Source organism: Anoplolepis gracilipes, chromosome 5 (genome assembly GCF_047496725.1).
Source record: "Anoplolepis gracilipes chromosome 5, ASM4749672v1, whole genome shotgun sequence".
NCBI lineage: Eukaryota > Metazoa > Arthropoda > Insecta > Hymenoptera > Formicidae > Anoplolepis > Anoplolepis gracilipes.
In genome coordinates this window covers 1,430,777-1,448,212 of record NC_132974.1, presented here as the reverse complement: position 1 = coordinate 1,448,212, position 17,436 = coordinate 1,430,777, and the positions used below count along the sequence as shown (strand labels likewise).

Below are 17,436 nucleotides of genomic sequence, written 5' to 3'. Positions count from 1 at the left end.
TTTTGTTACAATCAATTTTTCTATTGAAAAGAATACAACGCAGGAATATTTCAACGATAAAATAATTATAATACACAATATATGTTTCGAGGCTTTTGTGTTCGTTAATTAACTGCCTTTAAAATATGTTTTCTGTTATTTTACATAATGAAGAATAATTTATTTTGTAAAATTAATTTCCAGTTGAAGTTTTTTTAAAGAATTCATCAATGAAACCAATGACGAATCAGTACACACTGCGAGCAAAAACAACAGTTCTTTCAGTGTATTGGATATAATTCGTGGGGAAACTTCTGTTACTCGATGACAGGTTACCGAAATCAAAATATCGAATTCGATGCTTGAAAAACAAAAAAAAAAAAAAAAAAAAAAAACAATTAAGACCCTCGAATCGAGTGTGTCAAAGGTTTCAATAAAAATATAAAAAATCAGCGACTTCGTTTTATCACAAAAATACGATCGCCGCTTTCGATAAACTCGTAAACTATAAAAAAATTATAGCAGTCACCACAGCGATGTGTTTTTTTCATTATTCGGGAGATCTAGTCATATACAAGAAAGGATCGAGTTATTCGCGGTCGCTATTTGCGCTAATGGATGCTTGAAAGTTCTCTCTTTCATACAATCACGAGATTGCAATATCGTGTGTTTTCAAGAGATATGCAGATACAATGAGAGATAATTTAAAAAAAATAGAAAAAAAAACAAACAAATCTTTTTCTATCTCTCAGTTCCGGTAAATAAAAGACACGGAAATTATATAATTTAAATAATGTAATTGAAATTATTGATGGATCAGAATTTACGGAATATGAAAGTAAATAAAGAAAAACATATATTTGCAAATTTCATCCTTACCAATTTCGCATAATTCGAAAGAAAATACAGAGAGTACTGCATATCTCGAAAGCATCGCATCTAACTAAAAGCAATGATATTTATGTTTTATTATTCAAGTGATTGCTTTTTCCAAAGGACGCGGAATGTTGCATTTTTGCATTTTGCTGCATCGGTTTTATACGATCGAATCAACGATATAAAAATCGGTCGGCGGAGAATAACTGCTAGACAGATCGATCTGCGATCCAATCGTTGCCTGCCATTTTCGATACGGGAGACGTATATCCGGAAACAGTGGCGTTCCGGCTGGCTCGATTCCGCACGGCGGATTTTTCTCATCGCGTTTCTTTCTACGATGCGCCCGCGAAGAGACACATGGCCGTTGTGAAACACCGCTCCCTGTATCACTGTCTCCTTAAATTTTCCACGACGGAAAATGAAGCGCGATATCTCTAGCGTTACCGCATGAATATCAACGCCGGTCGCTGATTCTTTTGTGAAAATTTGTCGACGTACTGTTACCTGTTTTCGATTCTCCCCTCTAAAAATATCTAGTTACGAGAAAATAATGGACACTGTGACATTAACGTAAACGTTATTATAGTGTATAATAATTAGAACAATTACACATTAATTATAATATAACAATGTAACATATATAATGTAATGTTATATGTATATAAAATGTATGATAATGAAGTATGAAATTATCATTAATATTATTAGAAATTTATATATATGCAAGTTTAATTTTATTTAACTTGTCATACAATTTAGACTATAAGCATTCTGTGTGTAGCACATTTGATTTTTTATATTTATGAATATTACATATGCATACCAGGCGTCTAAGAATAAATGATGAAATTTCAATTAATTTTTATGAATAACATAAACTGAATACTAGTAGAAATTTTTTTTTACTAATAATCAACAACTCAAAGTTTTATTATCTATTCAGTAAATTTAGATATGTGCCCCATTCACAGCATGGCATATGTCATAAATTTCAACACTCTAATTTCTATATTCGATCCAGAATATCTGGCATAATTTTTGTAATTGCTTCTTTGATTCCCTGAAATGGCATAAATTTCTGATTTTCATAGTAATTACACAATATTTTTCACGTGTTTCCATAAAAAAAACCTTGATCTTGTCTAAATCGTTCTTTCGTTGAACGAAAGAAGATCACATATTTGTGTTCGCTTAACCATAAGATGCACATTAGTCTCGTGCCATGACGGTTTAGGTGAGTTTTCTTATTGAGACACATGAAAATGTTGTGTAAAAAGAGATTGACGATGTGTGATAATCAGAGACTTACATTGAGAGAAAATCATAGAAATAATTGGGGAGCTTACACTAACAATAAGAAGATAAAAAAACTATAAATAGACAATAATTTTTTATGTAAAAAAATATACTAGTATATAATATGAAAAATGTTAAAAAGAAAATCTTTTTGCACCTCTTCTTACAATACGGTAATTTTGACATTTTTAAAGATTTTTTTGCTTTTCACTCACTTCTTGGCACATTTTATTTTGGTTACAACGAGAAACAGCTGGAACAAATGCCAAAGGATTGACAGCTAAATTTCTCGTGACACAGGCATACGTTGTGCGGAATATTCGGTAACGAGCTTACCACTCTCCATACATTGTTGCATTATCTTGTCAAAACTCATGTCATGTTATCGGCATTTTGTTAATCCTTCTGGGTAAAATGGATCAATTAATTTTACTCGCAAGCTTTATTTTAAGAGAATTCTTTTGCGACTTAAAATTACATAATTAAAATTAAATTTGATATTTTTAAACTGGTATTTCGTTTTTTTAATGTATTAACATTTAGATATTAAATATACAATGAAAATTATACAATTGAGATAGACAAAAAAATTATCAATGATTAAATTTTTATTAAACGAAAAAAGCAGATTATATTAATTGAAGAATCTATTGAATATCAAAGTTAGCTAACTAGATAATGTGTATATATATATATATCAAACATTATGTAGTGTGTATATATATATATATATATATACGAATGTAATATATATATATACAGGGTGGCCCACGTAACCCTTAATATTTATTTATTATAATAACATTTCAGAAGTTATTGATTGACGCGCAAACATCGCGTATCCTTTGCTTCATATTTTCTTTTGTCGTCGGCGGTTCAAACAACTTTGTTCTTCACATATCCCTACAAAAAAAATTCAATGGTGTCAAATCGGGAGATCGAGGAGGCCATTGAATAGGTCCACCACGGCTTATCCATTTGTTCCTAAATTTTTAATTTAAAAACTGTCTAGTGATATTTGCAAAATGTGGAGGAGCACCATCTTGCTAAAATGTTATTAAATGTTAGAAATAATTTCTTGATTCGAATAAATAAATGTTTACAAGTGTTTACACATGATAGGCAGTTTGAATATTTAATAAAATTTAATTAAATAAGTCAGAATAAAGTGTTATTTTTTTTTATTTTATGCCATTATTTTCGAGCGTTTCACGTAGTTATGTGTCAGAACTTCAAACGGTCATATTTATTTAAAACAGCATTTAACAAAAAAAAAAAAAAAAATGTTTCGGATAAAAATAATTTGTTTTCTTCGGTAGAATTCACAAATGTAATCTTATATATGGTGTCCCATTTAAAATTTTAAAGTTATCTCACGCTTTGCTCACACAAATGGAAATTAACTTCCGTTTACATTTGAAGGCTCATCAGTCCCGTACAATTCAAGATATAAATCTTTAAAATCGATGGTATACTTTTCGAAAAATCAAGCTGTTAAGGGTTATATATGGGCCACTCTGTATCGACTAGATACAGTTACCTCGATACATGTAGATATACATATATGTATATAGATGTATATAAGATAAAAATTGTCAGATATATATTTTATAGACTCGAAAAAATTCGGAAAATACATCTTCGATAAACAGAGTTGTATTCTGCTTTTTTCTGCATTCGCAACATTTCAACGAATCATATGTCGCAATCGTACGCTGTATAATTGCCATACATTGTTATCCATCGTTCGACAGATTGTGTACTCTGCACGCGACTGGATAGATTATTGCTGACAGAGTGAATGGCCGGCAAACGCCACGTGTTCCGCGTTCTATGGATTACTGTTATCGATTACCGAATTGAGACTGTTTGCCGATATCGGTTGCCGATCGTACACCGCCACAATCGACGTCGCACACCTTAACAGTCAGTTGACCGTGTTGCTCTCGGCAATGTGTACGCTAAGTTTAATCACGCGTGTATGCTAATCGTTTGCATAATGCTGTAACGCCAGCACTGAATGTTGCCTCTTTGTTCGATCATTAAATGAGTATAGAAACTATTATCCTATTGGAGCTTGCCCTAGATTCACAGAAAGTATTATTCTTCGTGAAATGACACTGATCTTTGTTAACGAAGTAGTATTAATATTTTAATACGTACTGTAAACTCTTGAAAGTAAATTGTTTACTATAAAACTTGAGAAACGCGAATATATATGGTGTAATTTATATGTCGTACTGCCAAGTTGAATTTTGTGCTTTAAGAAAATTTGAATTTTAAGAATAGTTAACAAGATATCGAAATTTGCGAAAAGTTCACCTCGAAAATTCACGAAAATAAGAAAAAACGATCGATTTCTACGTCGACATATTTCATTATAACACTGTCTACCGTGATGTAATATCGCGACTTTCGTATCGAATGCTGGTCCCGCATGTAACAAGCAATAAAGTATCCGTAGTGTTCTGATCCATCTCAAGAGGATTAGCGGTTCGTGGGAAACGTTTTAAGTTCTAATTGGCTGGACGGAGACCGGAGATCAGAAAACTGAGAAGCATCCAAGAAACTGGTCACGAAGTGACTAAAACCTTTTTCCCTTATTTTCGCGCTACGAGTCATCCATTTATCGAAGGTCGGCTTCCGACCTTCCAGGCAAACAATCTGTAATTAATCGCATTTGTTCTTTTTATTTTCGTCCCTTGTCTGTTTTTGACTCGCGTGTTAATTCGCAATAACTTCTCATCTTTTTAATACCAAGTGATATATAATGCATTATTCTTGTACCTTGCTAGATGAAATTTAAATCAAGATCTAAATATATAATTTAATATTTTCGAAGGGTAAAAATATTTCAATTTGGCTTATTCGGAATGGTCTAAGTATTTTATGAGAATCTGCGCTCCATCGAATTTAATTATACAATGATTTCAATGATTTTTTTCTTCTATCAAAGATAAAATAACTTTTAATATTACATCGTGAATTCACGCGGAATAAATGATTATTTTCAGCTAAGCGACGGTACCGTGTCCGAGGCGCCGCGGCGGGTCGCCGTCGAGGGTGGTCCCGGAAGCGGGCGAACCACTCTCTGTCTACGACTACTACATCAATGGGCGACCCAGAGCGACGGTCCCGCTCTGGCCTTTATCGTGCCGCTGCGCGAACTTCGCGGCAGCCCTGTCCTAAATTATCTCGCGCGAGAATTGTTCCCGAGAACGGCCGCGTTGGGCGACGCGGTCGCCCAGGTCTGGCGCACGTTGCACTTGATGGAGGATCGCGTACTCTTCGTTCTCGACGGTTACGACGAGTGCGTGGGCGGCCGAGCGTCCCTCGGCGACGCGGCAGATCTGCTGGAGGGCCGACTGTTTCCGGACGCGAGGATCCTGGTCACGTGCTCGCCTAGTAACTCAACCGCCCTCGCGCCCTTGGTGCAGCGCAGGATCCATCTGGCTGGCCTCGAATGGCCGCACGTTGAGCGGCTTTGCGTGGCCTACTTTATTCACAACGACATTGCCGAGAAGGCCTGCGAATTCCTTGAGGCGCTCAACGTCCAGCCGCAATCCGTCAGGCAACTCGGCCAGCATCCGCTCGGCTGGATCATGCTCTGCTGCTTGTATCAGGTGAAAATTACCTTTTCATAAACATCAAAATGTTTTTTTAATTTTTGTTTATAATTTCATTACTAATGTAAAGAAAAATGATAATTAAATGAGAACTATTTTGCAATATTTTTTAGAAATAAATTATTAGATAAATTGTACAATAATTAAAAAAATTATATTTTAAAATTTAAAGTTTATTTATTTTGAAATTATCTCTTTTAGATGGTAATTGCATTAAATAATTTTTAATAATCTTATACTCGATAATTGTACATATTTCCATTAGTTAAATTTTTCTAATAGGATATCAATGTTCTTATTTTAGCAATAAATTTATATTTCTGTAAACTATATACTCAACATAAGATTTTTCTGTTTTATTAAAAAAATAAATTCTTTTATAATTGAATAAGTAATTGATAGTCAACTTTTATACCTTTCATTGAATAGCAGCGATGATTTTGTTGCAATTGCAAAATTATTTTAAATATCCTTTACTAGAAGATACTTATTAAAAATTATTAAATCGATGATCGATTAAAATAAATAATAGTTTAATTTCTATTAAGACAAGCTTATATATTGTTAGCATAACGATAGAGATAAAACACTGGAACGGCTTGATCCATGAAATGCAACTTTACTTAACAGGATTCCGGAAGTCTACCGACCGAGACAAGCGCTCTCGTACAAGCGGCGGTGAAGTGCATTGTGAAGAGAAGCTTAGACCCGCCAATTCCCTATAACGAAGAGATCCCAGGACATTGCAGGAAGCGTCTCGAGGACTTCGGCAAGGTGTCCCTGGCCGCTTTGCGGGAAAACAGATGTTGTTATACGGAAGCCGAGCTAAGGGCACGGGGCGGCGGCATCGAGGTTACGCGACTCGGCTTCCTGACAAGGGGACTAACTTTTGGACAGAGACGCAAGCCTGACCTCTATACGCCAATTCACACGGCGGTAGCGGAGTTCCTGGCGGCGTATTATCTCACTTCAGTGGCGCAGTATGCCAATATTCTGCGCCGCGAATTGGAAGGTCTGCCCTCGGGCATCATCGGTCATTTGGCTGGTCTACTTGGTTCGAAGACCCACTTAATTTTGAATCAATTATGCCCGTTGGAAGTGCCACCTAGAGCTGTGTTCTCGTTGCTGAAGGCGGCCGGGGCGTCCGATGGCAACATCTCGGCGGTCTGTCGATTAGTCGGGGCAGGACCCGGTTTCGGACCCGCGCCTAACGAACGACCGCCGGCCCCGTTGGTTCACACGTCTCCTCTAGAATTAGAAGGATGGGCCAGGATTCTCGAAAGTCCCGCTTGTACACTCGAGGCGCTCGAGGTAGTATTTCAAGTGGAACGAGGATCTGATCCTCGATATCTCGACGACTTCTTCGACGCGCTTGCCGGCAACGAGAGCGTCAAACTTGTCAGGATCACGTCTCTGTTGGGACAAGAATTCCCGGCGGACGAAGCGCAACGATTGGCCGGACACCTGAAGAGCGTGCTCAGCAAAAAGAAGCTCAACGACTTTGAGCTTGTCATCACTTGTCTCGAGGAAGCGGCTCATGATAGGTAAGTCGTTTTACGAATGTATTTACCTAACCAGACGAGCTTTAGATTGTTGTCTGACGTTTTGCACGAGATTTCGAACAATTTATAAGATTGCCAACTAAGCATTTCGAGGAAATAAACTATGTATGTACATGTAATTAGATGAGACATTACATGATTAAATATTGTCGTGATGCGAGGAAAGTTTGTTCGATAAAAAACTTATATAGCATTTTTATCTGTTTTTTTTTTTCTCTATTTGCGTGTTTATTTACTCGTATTTTTATTTTTTATTATTTTATTTATTTTTTTATATCTACTTATTGTAATTATTAATCTTTTATTTTATTACATTCGAGTTTCTTTGTTGAAAATTTCCGTGCTATTATTCCGCGAAAATCCTTCATTAATAATAGATTATAACGACGTTTCTTCCGCGTCGAAAAGTACCCGACCACTTTACGGCTCGAGTCATCGAGTCGATTCGCTAGCTCAACTCAATAGCCAGGGATAAAGAGCCTGGCGGACGTGTCGGCGTTATTGTGCTTCGACAACACTAGGTATGGCGCCGTCGATAGCCTCGACGACGAAGACCTATTACAGAAAGCGTGCTGGGTTGCTATGAAGTTTGCTAGGACAAATCGTCGAGAATATTTGCTCTTCCGTATCGTGAAGAGAAACGCAAAATACCGGGAGATTTATTTTTAGATCCTTTACATGAAAAATCAATACAGAACGAAAAAAAAATGCTTGAAGTATAAAATTAAATAAAAATAATTTTAATACTTTTTAAATATATAGAGCCATATATTTTGACAAAAACAATCATAGATTAATCTTTTTTGAGAATGTAATTTAAATTAAAAATGAAAGAGAAATAAGTTTTCGTTGACAAACTACGAATTGCATTACTATATTATTTTTTAATTTTTATTAATTCCTTTTTTGTTATAAATAATCATAAGTAGGTAATGTAAATTAAGTTATAAATTAAGTCATAAATTCGTAATATTCCTGAATATTATAAAGATTTGGCCGCCGTTGTACATAGCACTAAATCATCAGGATTTATCGTTTAACTCGCCGACTATCCCCTAAAATTTCCATTAAGCTCCACGATTTCCACGGAGACGTCAAAATTGAAAAATCTGTTTTGTTACGCGCCGAAGGGCGACGAAAAGGTCTACTGCGCGGATATTTGTCTTCGCCTGAGGGGGGGGGGGGTGAATAGCAGACGTCGAAAAAATGTGTTTACCTTGCGAGAATCGGGTTGCGAATATACATTTGCACAGTTGCGGTGTGACTCGCTTGCATACATGAGAGCTTTTACCATTCCTCGCCGAGGAAAATTATTTCTATCTGTGAGAAATTTAGTGACGATTTTAAAATATGGAAGAGAGAGAGAGAGTCATGGTATTTTGAAAACAATTGATAAACTAAGTCATTATCTTGACTCTTTTTAAGTGTTTCTGTAATCAAAAGTAAATGGTAATAGCAGCGTCATTAATTTCTTTTTATTTTTAAAGAATAATAATTGAGAAGAAAACTTAAAGTTTCGCACGATAAAACACTCGCACCGCTAAGTTTCTCGCACAAATGGCGAGTGCTCTGTCTGAGATAATTATGATAATTAGCCTGTGAGTTTATCATAGCTAGAAATCTATGTATCAACTTTTCTAATTTGTATTTTTCTTTCGCGTATTTTTTTTGTTATTTCATTGTTAAAAAGTCGTTTCATACATACTTGTATACACGACGGACGTATGAGCATGTAATTGTTACATATACGTAGTACATGCAAGGGAATCTTTGCAAAACGCTTTTTTCCTCTTCGTTGTTTTTCTCGTAATAGATTTTAATTTCTTGTTTCCCCGACTTAACTCAAACTTTATTGACTCGTTATGTGTGTCTACACATAAGCGCCTTTCGCGTCTTCAGGCTTTATATTTTTCGATCTCGCCGAGATACTTTACTCTCCCTTTCCAAGTCTGTGTCCCCGAGGAGATGGAGAAAGTATTCCTGTGGGCGAGTTTTTGCATGAACTTCTCGATTTACCGATGACTTACTGTCGCCGACCTCGATTTCAAAATAGAACGGACGCGTGGAAGATGATAAATTATTTAGAATTCTTACCACGATTATCGCATGATTTTTAAATAAAAGTATTATTGAGATAGCTCTTAAATTTAAATAGGATCATTTTTACAGATTAAATTTTATTATTGTCTCTTCTTGTATCTGTCAAAAGGAAAAACATTTTATTATATTTAAAAAATTTTTTTACAGTTTCGTTTATTTTACAGCATACGAATTGACTAAACATTTTCGCGAACTATAATTATACGTTACTGTACGGCATTTAGTATTTTCTGTACAAATGTTGCCATTTCGTGAAACGAGACGTAGTAAAAGAGATCTCTCAATAGACATTTTAATTTTACGCGAAACCTTTCTCGTTACTTTGCGCTTAAAAATTCAATCTCGTCCATCTCCGGAGTCAAGAGGCGCCGAGTACCTCTTTATCTTTTTCCTTATCGAGGAATTTTTTCTCGGACAACGTATTGCCTTTCGCAAATTATATATTCCGAGCGCGGCGCGCGAGCTTCCGCTTTTTCGGCCATTACAAACGCGAATGGAACGTAACAATAAGAGGGCACTGTGTAAAGAGTACGGGCAGATGTTCGAGAGAAAGCCTGAAGGTGGAAAGGGGCAGGGAGAAAAAGCCGCGACGGAAAATTAAAGAAAGCGACGAGACGAGACACGCCTTAACCCGCGACCGAATTTCCCATTTCCTTTTTTTCTTATTCTTTTTTTTTTTTTTTTTTTTTTTGTTTTTTTTTTTTTCGTTTGCCTTTTTATTGAATCTCTCAACTTCAAGCTCTTTGATTTCATCGTTGCCTCGAGCTTTTCCCCAGAGACTTTCTCTTCTCCATTGTGTATATCGCAGTATTATTCTGTACTCTCGCGCTACTCTTCGTCTTGCACAGGCGAAGCTCCAGTTTTCTCTATAAAAATACAGATTTTCAGCTAGTTTGCAACAAATTAAATTTTATAAAGTTTGAAATTTTTTTCAAAAATAAGTAATTTCGATGGAAGTTGAATTTAATGAAATTAAATGAAAAGGGATCATACGTTTCTATATATTTGCAACATGGAAAATGTAGATTTTCCTCTTCACTATTCTGCTAAATGCAAAATATCTCATACTAGGCTTTCGTTCACCTTGCTTTTCGTCATCTTTCTTCTTCAGCGAATATTCAACTCTTCTCTCGAAGTCTCTTCAAGCTTCATGAGACGAGTATCTTTTCCGCCATACAACTACGAAACAGAGGTATATAAAAGAAGAGGAACATCTAACTATCGTTCGCCTCGAAGTAGAAAGCTCTCTCTCTCTCTCTCTCTCTCTCTTTCTCTCTTTCTTTCTCTCGATTGCCGGCTCATTGTTTCGCATCTCCTTGTTTCAACCTCCACCCCATCGAACTTGTTCTTGCTCTTACGCTTCATTCTACCGTCTTTCCATAATGTCAGCCTTCACTTTTGTATTTGACGCAACGCACTTTGAGGATCGACTTTGTCTATCTTTGTCTAGTCGAACTATAAGAATCGATTGGGCTATCGTCGACTTGAATATTTCTGTGAAAAGTTCGCTGTCTTATATATTTGATATTGTTGAAGCTATATATTACTGCAAGATAAAAGCTATTGTTGAGCACGACGATATAATATTAAAATCTACATCATTATACCAATCTCATTAGAGAAATTATTTTATAATTTATTATTTCCAAAATTTATAAATTTTTAATAATTCTTTAATTATTTCATAATTTTTTTATCGAAACAAGATTTCGCGTATGGAAAGTTATTAAAGAAAAGGTAAAAAAAGTTTGACAAGTGATAAAATATAATTTTTTTTTATAACTAATCGAAAAATATAATAATGAATTCTTTTTAATGTCGATTTTTTTGTTGTGTGTAATTATTTTTTAAAATATTTTTGGAATTATTTATTTTAACCGAGAAGTTTTAAATACAATTTTCACAATAAGATTATTTTACCATACATTTGGTGAAAAAAATTATTAAATTAAAAGATGTTCCAACTTTTTGTTTAGGCAATCAAATACCGTTGAGAGACGGATAGCTCGAATGAAATAAATCTAAAGTTTGTGATATTTTATAGCACGTTTAAAAGTGATTACCATGCAAAGTAGCCAAGTTGCATCATAAGAATTCTCACTTTTTTCTTTTCCTTTTTACACACGGCAAACTTAACGTTCGCTGTGATACGCCTTCTAAGTATGAATTCTTTCGGCGTACTTTTCGACGATGTTGAAACCCAGAGGAAGACCCCGACCAATTAATATTACGAGCCAGATACGAGAATCGTGTCTGCCTGCAACTGCGCTTAACTGCAGTTTCTGCGCTTTTCGCAAATACGCTGCTTGCGCACTTTAGCCGCAATTCCCTTACCACCATGTCGAATTCGGAACAACCAATTCCGCGCGGAAGCTTCGACCGCAGTGACATAACTAACTAAAGAAGAAATGAGAGATGAAATGTAAATGAGAAAAAGAAACATAATCGAAGGGAGGAATAAAAAATATGAAGGAAAAGAAAAATGCGAATAAGACGGGAGAGAAAGGAAGAGAATTAGAAAAGAAAAGAACAAGAAAAGGACAGAATTTAAAAGATGCCAAAATTTTCAAAATTATTATTTATAACATTTTTTAATTACAATGTCATAGTTTTTATTTCAATTCTTTATTAACATCCATATACTATTAGATTTGTATTTTTTAAATTAAATTTGCATTATTATTCAGATTATTGAAATAGATGTCTAGGATACACATGGAGAGAGAAGGATAATGAATATCGTTTAAGTAGTAAGAGAGCTAACATTTCTCTCTTTACATTTATTTGTGAAAAAGAGGGAGGGAGGAGAAGGAGGGGGTTTTAAACGGTAACGTCACTGACTTGAACCAATTTTCAAGACCAGAATAATCGTAATGCAATGCGAGCATTCTCTTGTGCACTTTCCGCGCGTTTCTCTCGTTGTTAGTATAGCCTACACGCAGGAAAATCGCAGATTCTCGCTTACTCGCTCCCCGAGGGAGCGTTGAGACTTTACATAATGCGTAATGTATCTGCATAGCGTTCGTCGAGAGGAATAACGCTGCGAATAGAAATGCGTGAAATGCGCATTATACATGCATAAATATACGCCGTCGAACTTCCGCGCTGCTGAGTCGGCGCGGCGCGGCGCGCTGTCCAAATTTACATCAGTCGTATCCGGGTGCGGTTACATCCGGAACTGCGTCGTGTGTGCGTGACGTAAAAGCCAAGCTTCGAAAATGCAGTCCCTTTTCCCGAATCACGGCTATTACCGCATACACGTTTTTCCAACTTGTCGGAAAAACGTAATACGCCGATGCGAAAATATCCGCTCACACAGGTTTCCATTTGACAGAATTCAAACTTAAATGCACGTACAACTAGCATAATGTTACTCGTGCTTTTATTAATAGTAAATCGATATGATAATGTCTAAAGCTTGCTTTAAAAATTATTAAAATTTATGAGGGATAATTTATCGAGACTGGATATATGTCTAAGAGTATTTTAATTTAATTTAATAAAGTTATCGGTTTATGAAGAATAATTCAACATTACTCTTTCTCACATATATATATTACTCCTACTTTCTGATTTGGTAAATATATGAATACTTAATAAGTGTTATTTTTTATTTTCTTTAATTAAAAAAAAAAAAAAAAAAAAAAAAAAGAAGAAACTTAAATTTAGTTTATCTGTTCATTTATTTAAAATCATTTAACATGTGTCTTGTAAGATAGTGTCCCATTAATGAAACATAATTAACTTGATTGATTTCAGATTGGAATGCGTGGTGAACGCTCTTTGTCGCGGCTTGAGTCACGCTTCCGGTAGCCTGTCACGTCTGGTGCTCGACATGAATCTGTCCGGCGAGCAAGTGTCTCGGGTGTGCGAGGCACTTCGCGGCTGCATTCAAGTGCAGGCGTTGCACTTGCCCCATTTAGGCTGCGGATGCGAGGGCCTGGCCTCGGTGGCTGAGTTGCTGAAGGAACGGCCGCTGTTGGCACTCAATCTGGCTGGCAGTTGGGGCGCCAAGAACGAGGATCCGTCCAGCTCTGGCATCAGTATGGGTAAAACTTTGTTGTTATTGCTCTCGATTTGTCGACGCGATTCCGTGAATACGTTCAAAAATCAACGAAGCTAACATTGATACGCGTTATGCTTCGTCGATGTTTAATTTATGATTTTCGAATAAATGAATATTTCGTGAAGCATTCGATATATATTTGAGAAATCGATAATTATCTTGATTAAAACATGTTGCCTTTATTTGCAATTATTTTTAGTCTTTAATTGGAAAATACTTAAACGGCTTTTTGTTCGTAATTTTAAAAATTAAAATGGAAAACGTTAAAAGCCCCATTAATTCACATTGGAATGTAAAGGAGGGAGAGGTCGTCTCTTTAATGAAAAATTAATTTTTTTTTTATACGGTTTGCATAACACATATGTACATGTGCACATTATTGAGAACATGTACATTTTCCACGATTAATCGCGTCGACAAAGTTCCGAGTTTCGTACCGATATAAAACGCGAGTGTGCGACTCGAGATTCCGCATCCATGAATTCCGCGAGATACCAAATACATTCCGTGCATTATTGCTATGATTTGACTGACTCGCGAATTTCAACATTCTCTTTTGCGCGATTAAACTGTTCAAAACTGTGTGGTAGGTCGAGATATTCTCTTTTATGCTGGGTTATAAATAGCAAAATCAATATATTCTTTCTTGAAAGAATTAAAAATCATTCAAAGTAGATGAAATACTACTTTTCTTTTTAAAAAAGATTTGACAAATTTTCACATAGATTAAGATGTTTTGAGACATTATACAGTTAAATTTCTAATCTTATTCTCATAATTTTTACTAAATATTACTTAAGCAATTTTTGTATTAAGATCAGCATTAATTTTTTCGGGCTGTCCGCTCGCTCAGCGCTAACGGAAAATTAGCTTTGCAGATAATTATGGGATAATAATTTCACGACTCTGTCTCATAATGGTTAAATTGTTGTCAGCGGTCTAACCGCGATAACTCACATAGGAGAGAGCAACATGGTGACATGTCGCCGGGAAAACTGCACGTTCAACGTCGACGCGGTCACGTCGCGACCACCATAAACCGATACGACCGCGGCAAAAGTACATTGTTGCGGACGTACGTTCGCCATTAAACCGACTTCGGAATTAGGAACACGTGAAACGGAGGCAGGCGGTCGTGTGCGAACCGCGACAAATCCGCGCGAGCGAAAGTTGCAATGATGTTAAAACTTTGCTTCTTCCGGAACTTCGTCTCTGGAGCAAACGCGAAGATTTATACGATTGGCAATTTCGTTATCGTTATAAAGACCATAATATTTCGCCGTAAAATTTAGTTTCATGTTTAAACGACAATTTTTACTACCGAGCTTACCAGACATGTATACAGATTAATAAATTGGGACAAATGTAATCAATTAATTTTTAATATATCTCCTCTTTGATATAATCGATATTATTTTTTATAAGAATGTATGTCGAGAGGTAAAAGATTGTTTGCGTTATTTATTATATCACTTGAGTTTGAATCTGTTGAATTATAATTACTTCTAACACACGCACAAAGACATTTCAGAACGAAAAAATATAATAATACACATTATATATATGTATATATATGCAAATAAATCTTAAATAAAAATTTAATTAAGAATATATACATAATAAAGAATATATTAAAAATTAATACAATTTCCTACAATACGCATCGCTTGTCTTTTCTGTTTCACGGTGAACGTGTTTTACGGATTGGATAAACATACAATATGTACTGTGCAGACAACACGCGATATACATGTATACACTCACACGCGCGCAGAGACAAGAGATTCCCTTTTCTCGCCGTCGTTCATTCGTAGCTTCGAAGGAGGAGCAATTACAGACACCAGCGTGCTAGTGCACACTTTACCATCTAGAAAGGAGTCAATCCGTTTACAAGAGCAAGCAAGAGTCGTTCGGCTCACCGAACGAAGTAAAAGCAGTCTTTCGCATCTTCTCTTCCCGCGAAATTGCCAATCGATCGAACGCGCCGACTTAAAGTGGCTGCGTCTCGCTAAAAAGCTCGTGGTAGATTTTTGCACCAAGAGATCACTCGCGGATTTTCGAAGAAATCAACGCCGTGTTCGTTTTATCGAAAAATATATGTATATATATATATATCTCTCTCTTTTTGTTAAATCTCTCACATAAATCATGAAAAGCTTTTCAGGACATAATCAAAGATTGGATCTCGCGAAGATGACAATTTTTGTTGGTCGTTTCGGTTTAATTTGATCGCGATTTTCGCTCCGCTTTATAGGGGAAAGAAATACGTCGTTTAGAATCACGATCGCGTAGCAGTGTTAATCCGAAAGTTTTTCTAATGGCACTACGTTTCTGTCGCATAATGGCTCGAAATTAAGCGCCATTACAACTTTCGAGCTATTACATAAGATCGGCACAATTAACGATTATTTTGTTAACCCGGAACAAGTTTGCTTATCAACTTCGTGAAACTACATGGACTCTATTTTCCCTGTATATTCATTAAATAATAATACATATAATTATCCGTGTGTATTTATTTGGTTTATAGTTAGTATCAAGTTAAATGCCTCTCAGAAGAGAGAGAGAGAGAGAGAAAATGCCAGTTATTAAAATATTTTCTTTTTTAACATGTAGGCGGAATGAGACCATAAAATATCAAAAGTGGCATTTTTGTGCAAAAATATGCAGTAAATAATCTCAATATTTTCTTTCTACTCTCATCCAAAAGATAATTATGTTAATTTAATTTATATTAATTTAATATTGATTTAATTATAAATAAACATACATTAGAATATTAAATAGATATTACTGAAAGTATATAAGCGGAGTTATGTGAGTTTTTACATAGAATTTACCATAGATTTCACTCTCTCAAAAAATTCAAAGAGGAATTATTGTGGAATTAATCTCTCGAATTTTTCATCGCATTCCTGAGATGCTTACAGCTCGATCATTTTCGATCGTGATTCTCAAAAGAGAGTAATGTTACGCCCAAAGGATCATAGTCAAGTATCCCTTTCTAATCGCTCTGCCTCCTCTCTGTTCACGTCTTGGTTTCGAAATCACTTTGCGTCGCCGTTTGGTGCAATACTCGCCCCTTCGTTTCGGTTTCTCGCCGATGGACGGCATCCAATCACGTTAAAACGCCTCGGATAACATTGAACCGTCCCGAAGCGTTGGTGTAAGTAATACGTGTAACAGTAATACTGTAAATCTACTTGATTATTTAAAACAATCCATCAATCACGGCGTAAAAATTGGGTCACATCTTACGAGAGCTTCGAAATGGAAATTCATATATATTTATAAATATATAAGTGATATATTAAAAATATTTTCATTGTTTGCGTGTTATTTTTTATCAGTTTTATTTTCACGTTAAATGTAATGACAAATTTTCAACCTAATAATTCAACGTAAGTAAAAAGGATAATCAGTCTCTCTCTCTCTCTCTTTCTCTCTCTTTCAAAAAATAGTGATAAATACTATTAAAGTACTCGTTTCAAATTGGGGTTACATATGAAATGCAAATTGGACGGCAAAGCATAAGTTATTGGCATTACGAAATTGCTTTTTCCGGGGTACTGAAAGGATTGGACGCCTCTTTCTTGTTACCAATGGCCACAACTGGGTTGTCGCCCCTGTTGCCAATCGGGCTCTATTATAATTAGTTTGGTGCGGATAAACGCGATGCACAAACCGCGCTGATCGATCGCAGCGCAAAAAGCCGCCGTTGCCGCTGTGTCGTATAATCAACCGTTAAGCTTAATATGACTTGGCAAGAAATATTTCTCTTAATAAGAAGTTACTTACTTCATAAGAAACTTCTATCAGTCGGTGCATAAAGGAAGCTATAATCAATATCAAATTATGCAATCGTGAATCTCTTGCATAGGAATAATAAATGAATTTATAACAAACTTTCTTTTGTATTCGAGAGTAG

General features: G+C 35.6%; 1 protein-coding gene across 3 annotated transcripts in view; it reads left to right on the top strand.

Annotated features, from left to right (window-relative positions):
- The window catches only part of LOC140665970 (uncharacterized), a 227,048-nt gene that overhangs the window by 168,772 nt on the left and 40,840 nt on the right, over window positions 1-17,436 (top strand). For 2 of the 3 annotated variants that reach the window (XM_072892628.1, XM_072892627.1), the window contains 3 exons: window positions 5,169-5,777; window positions 6,411-7,324; window positions 13,202-13,491. In XM_072892628.1, coding sequence (XP_072748729.1) covers window positions 5,169-5,777; window positions 6,411-7,324; window positions 13,202-13,491 — 1,813 coding nt within the window. The remainder of the gene's footprint in view (window positions 1-5,168; window positions 5,778-6,410; window positions 7,325-13,201; window positions 13,492-17,436) is intronic. The other variant, XM_072892629.1, reaches the window with a different exon arrangement.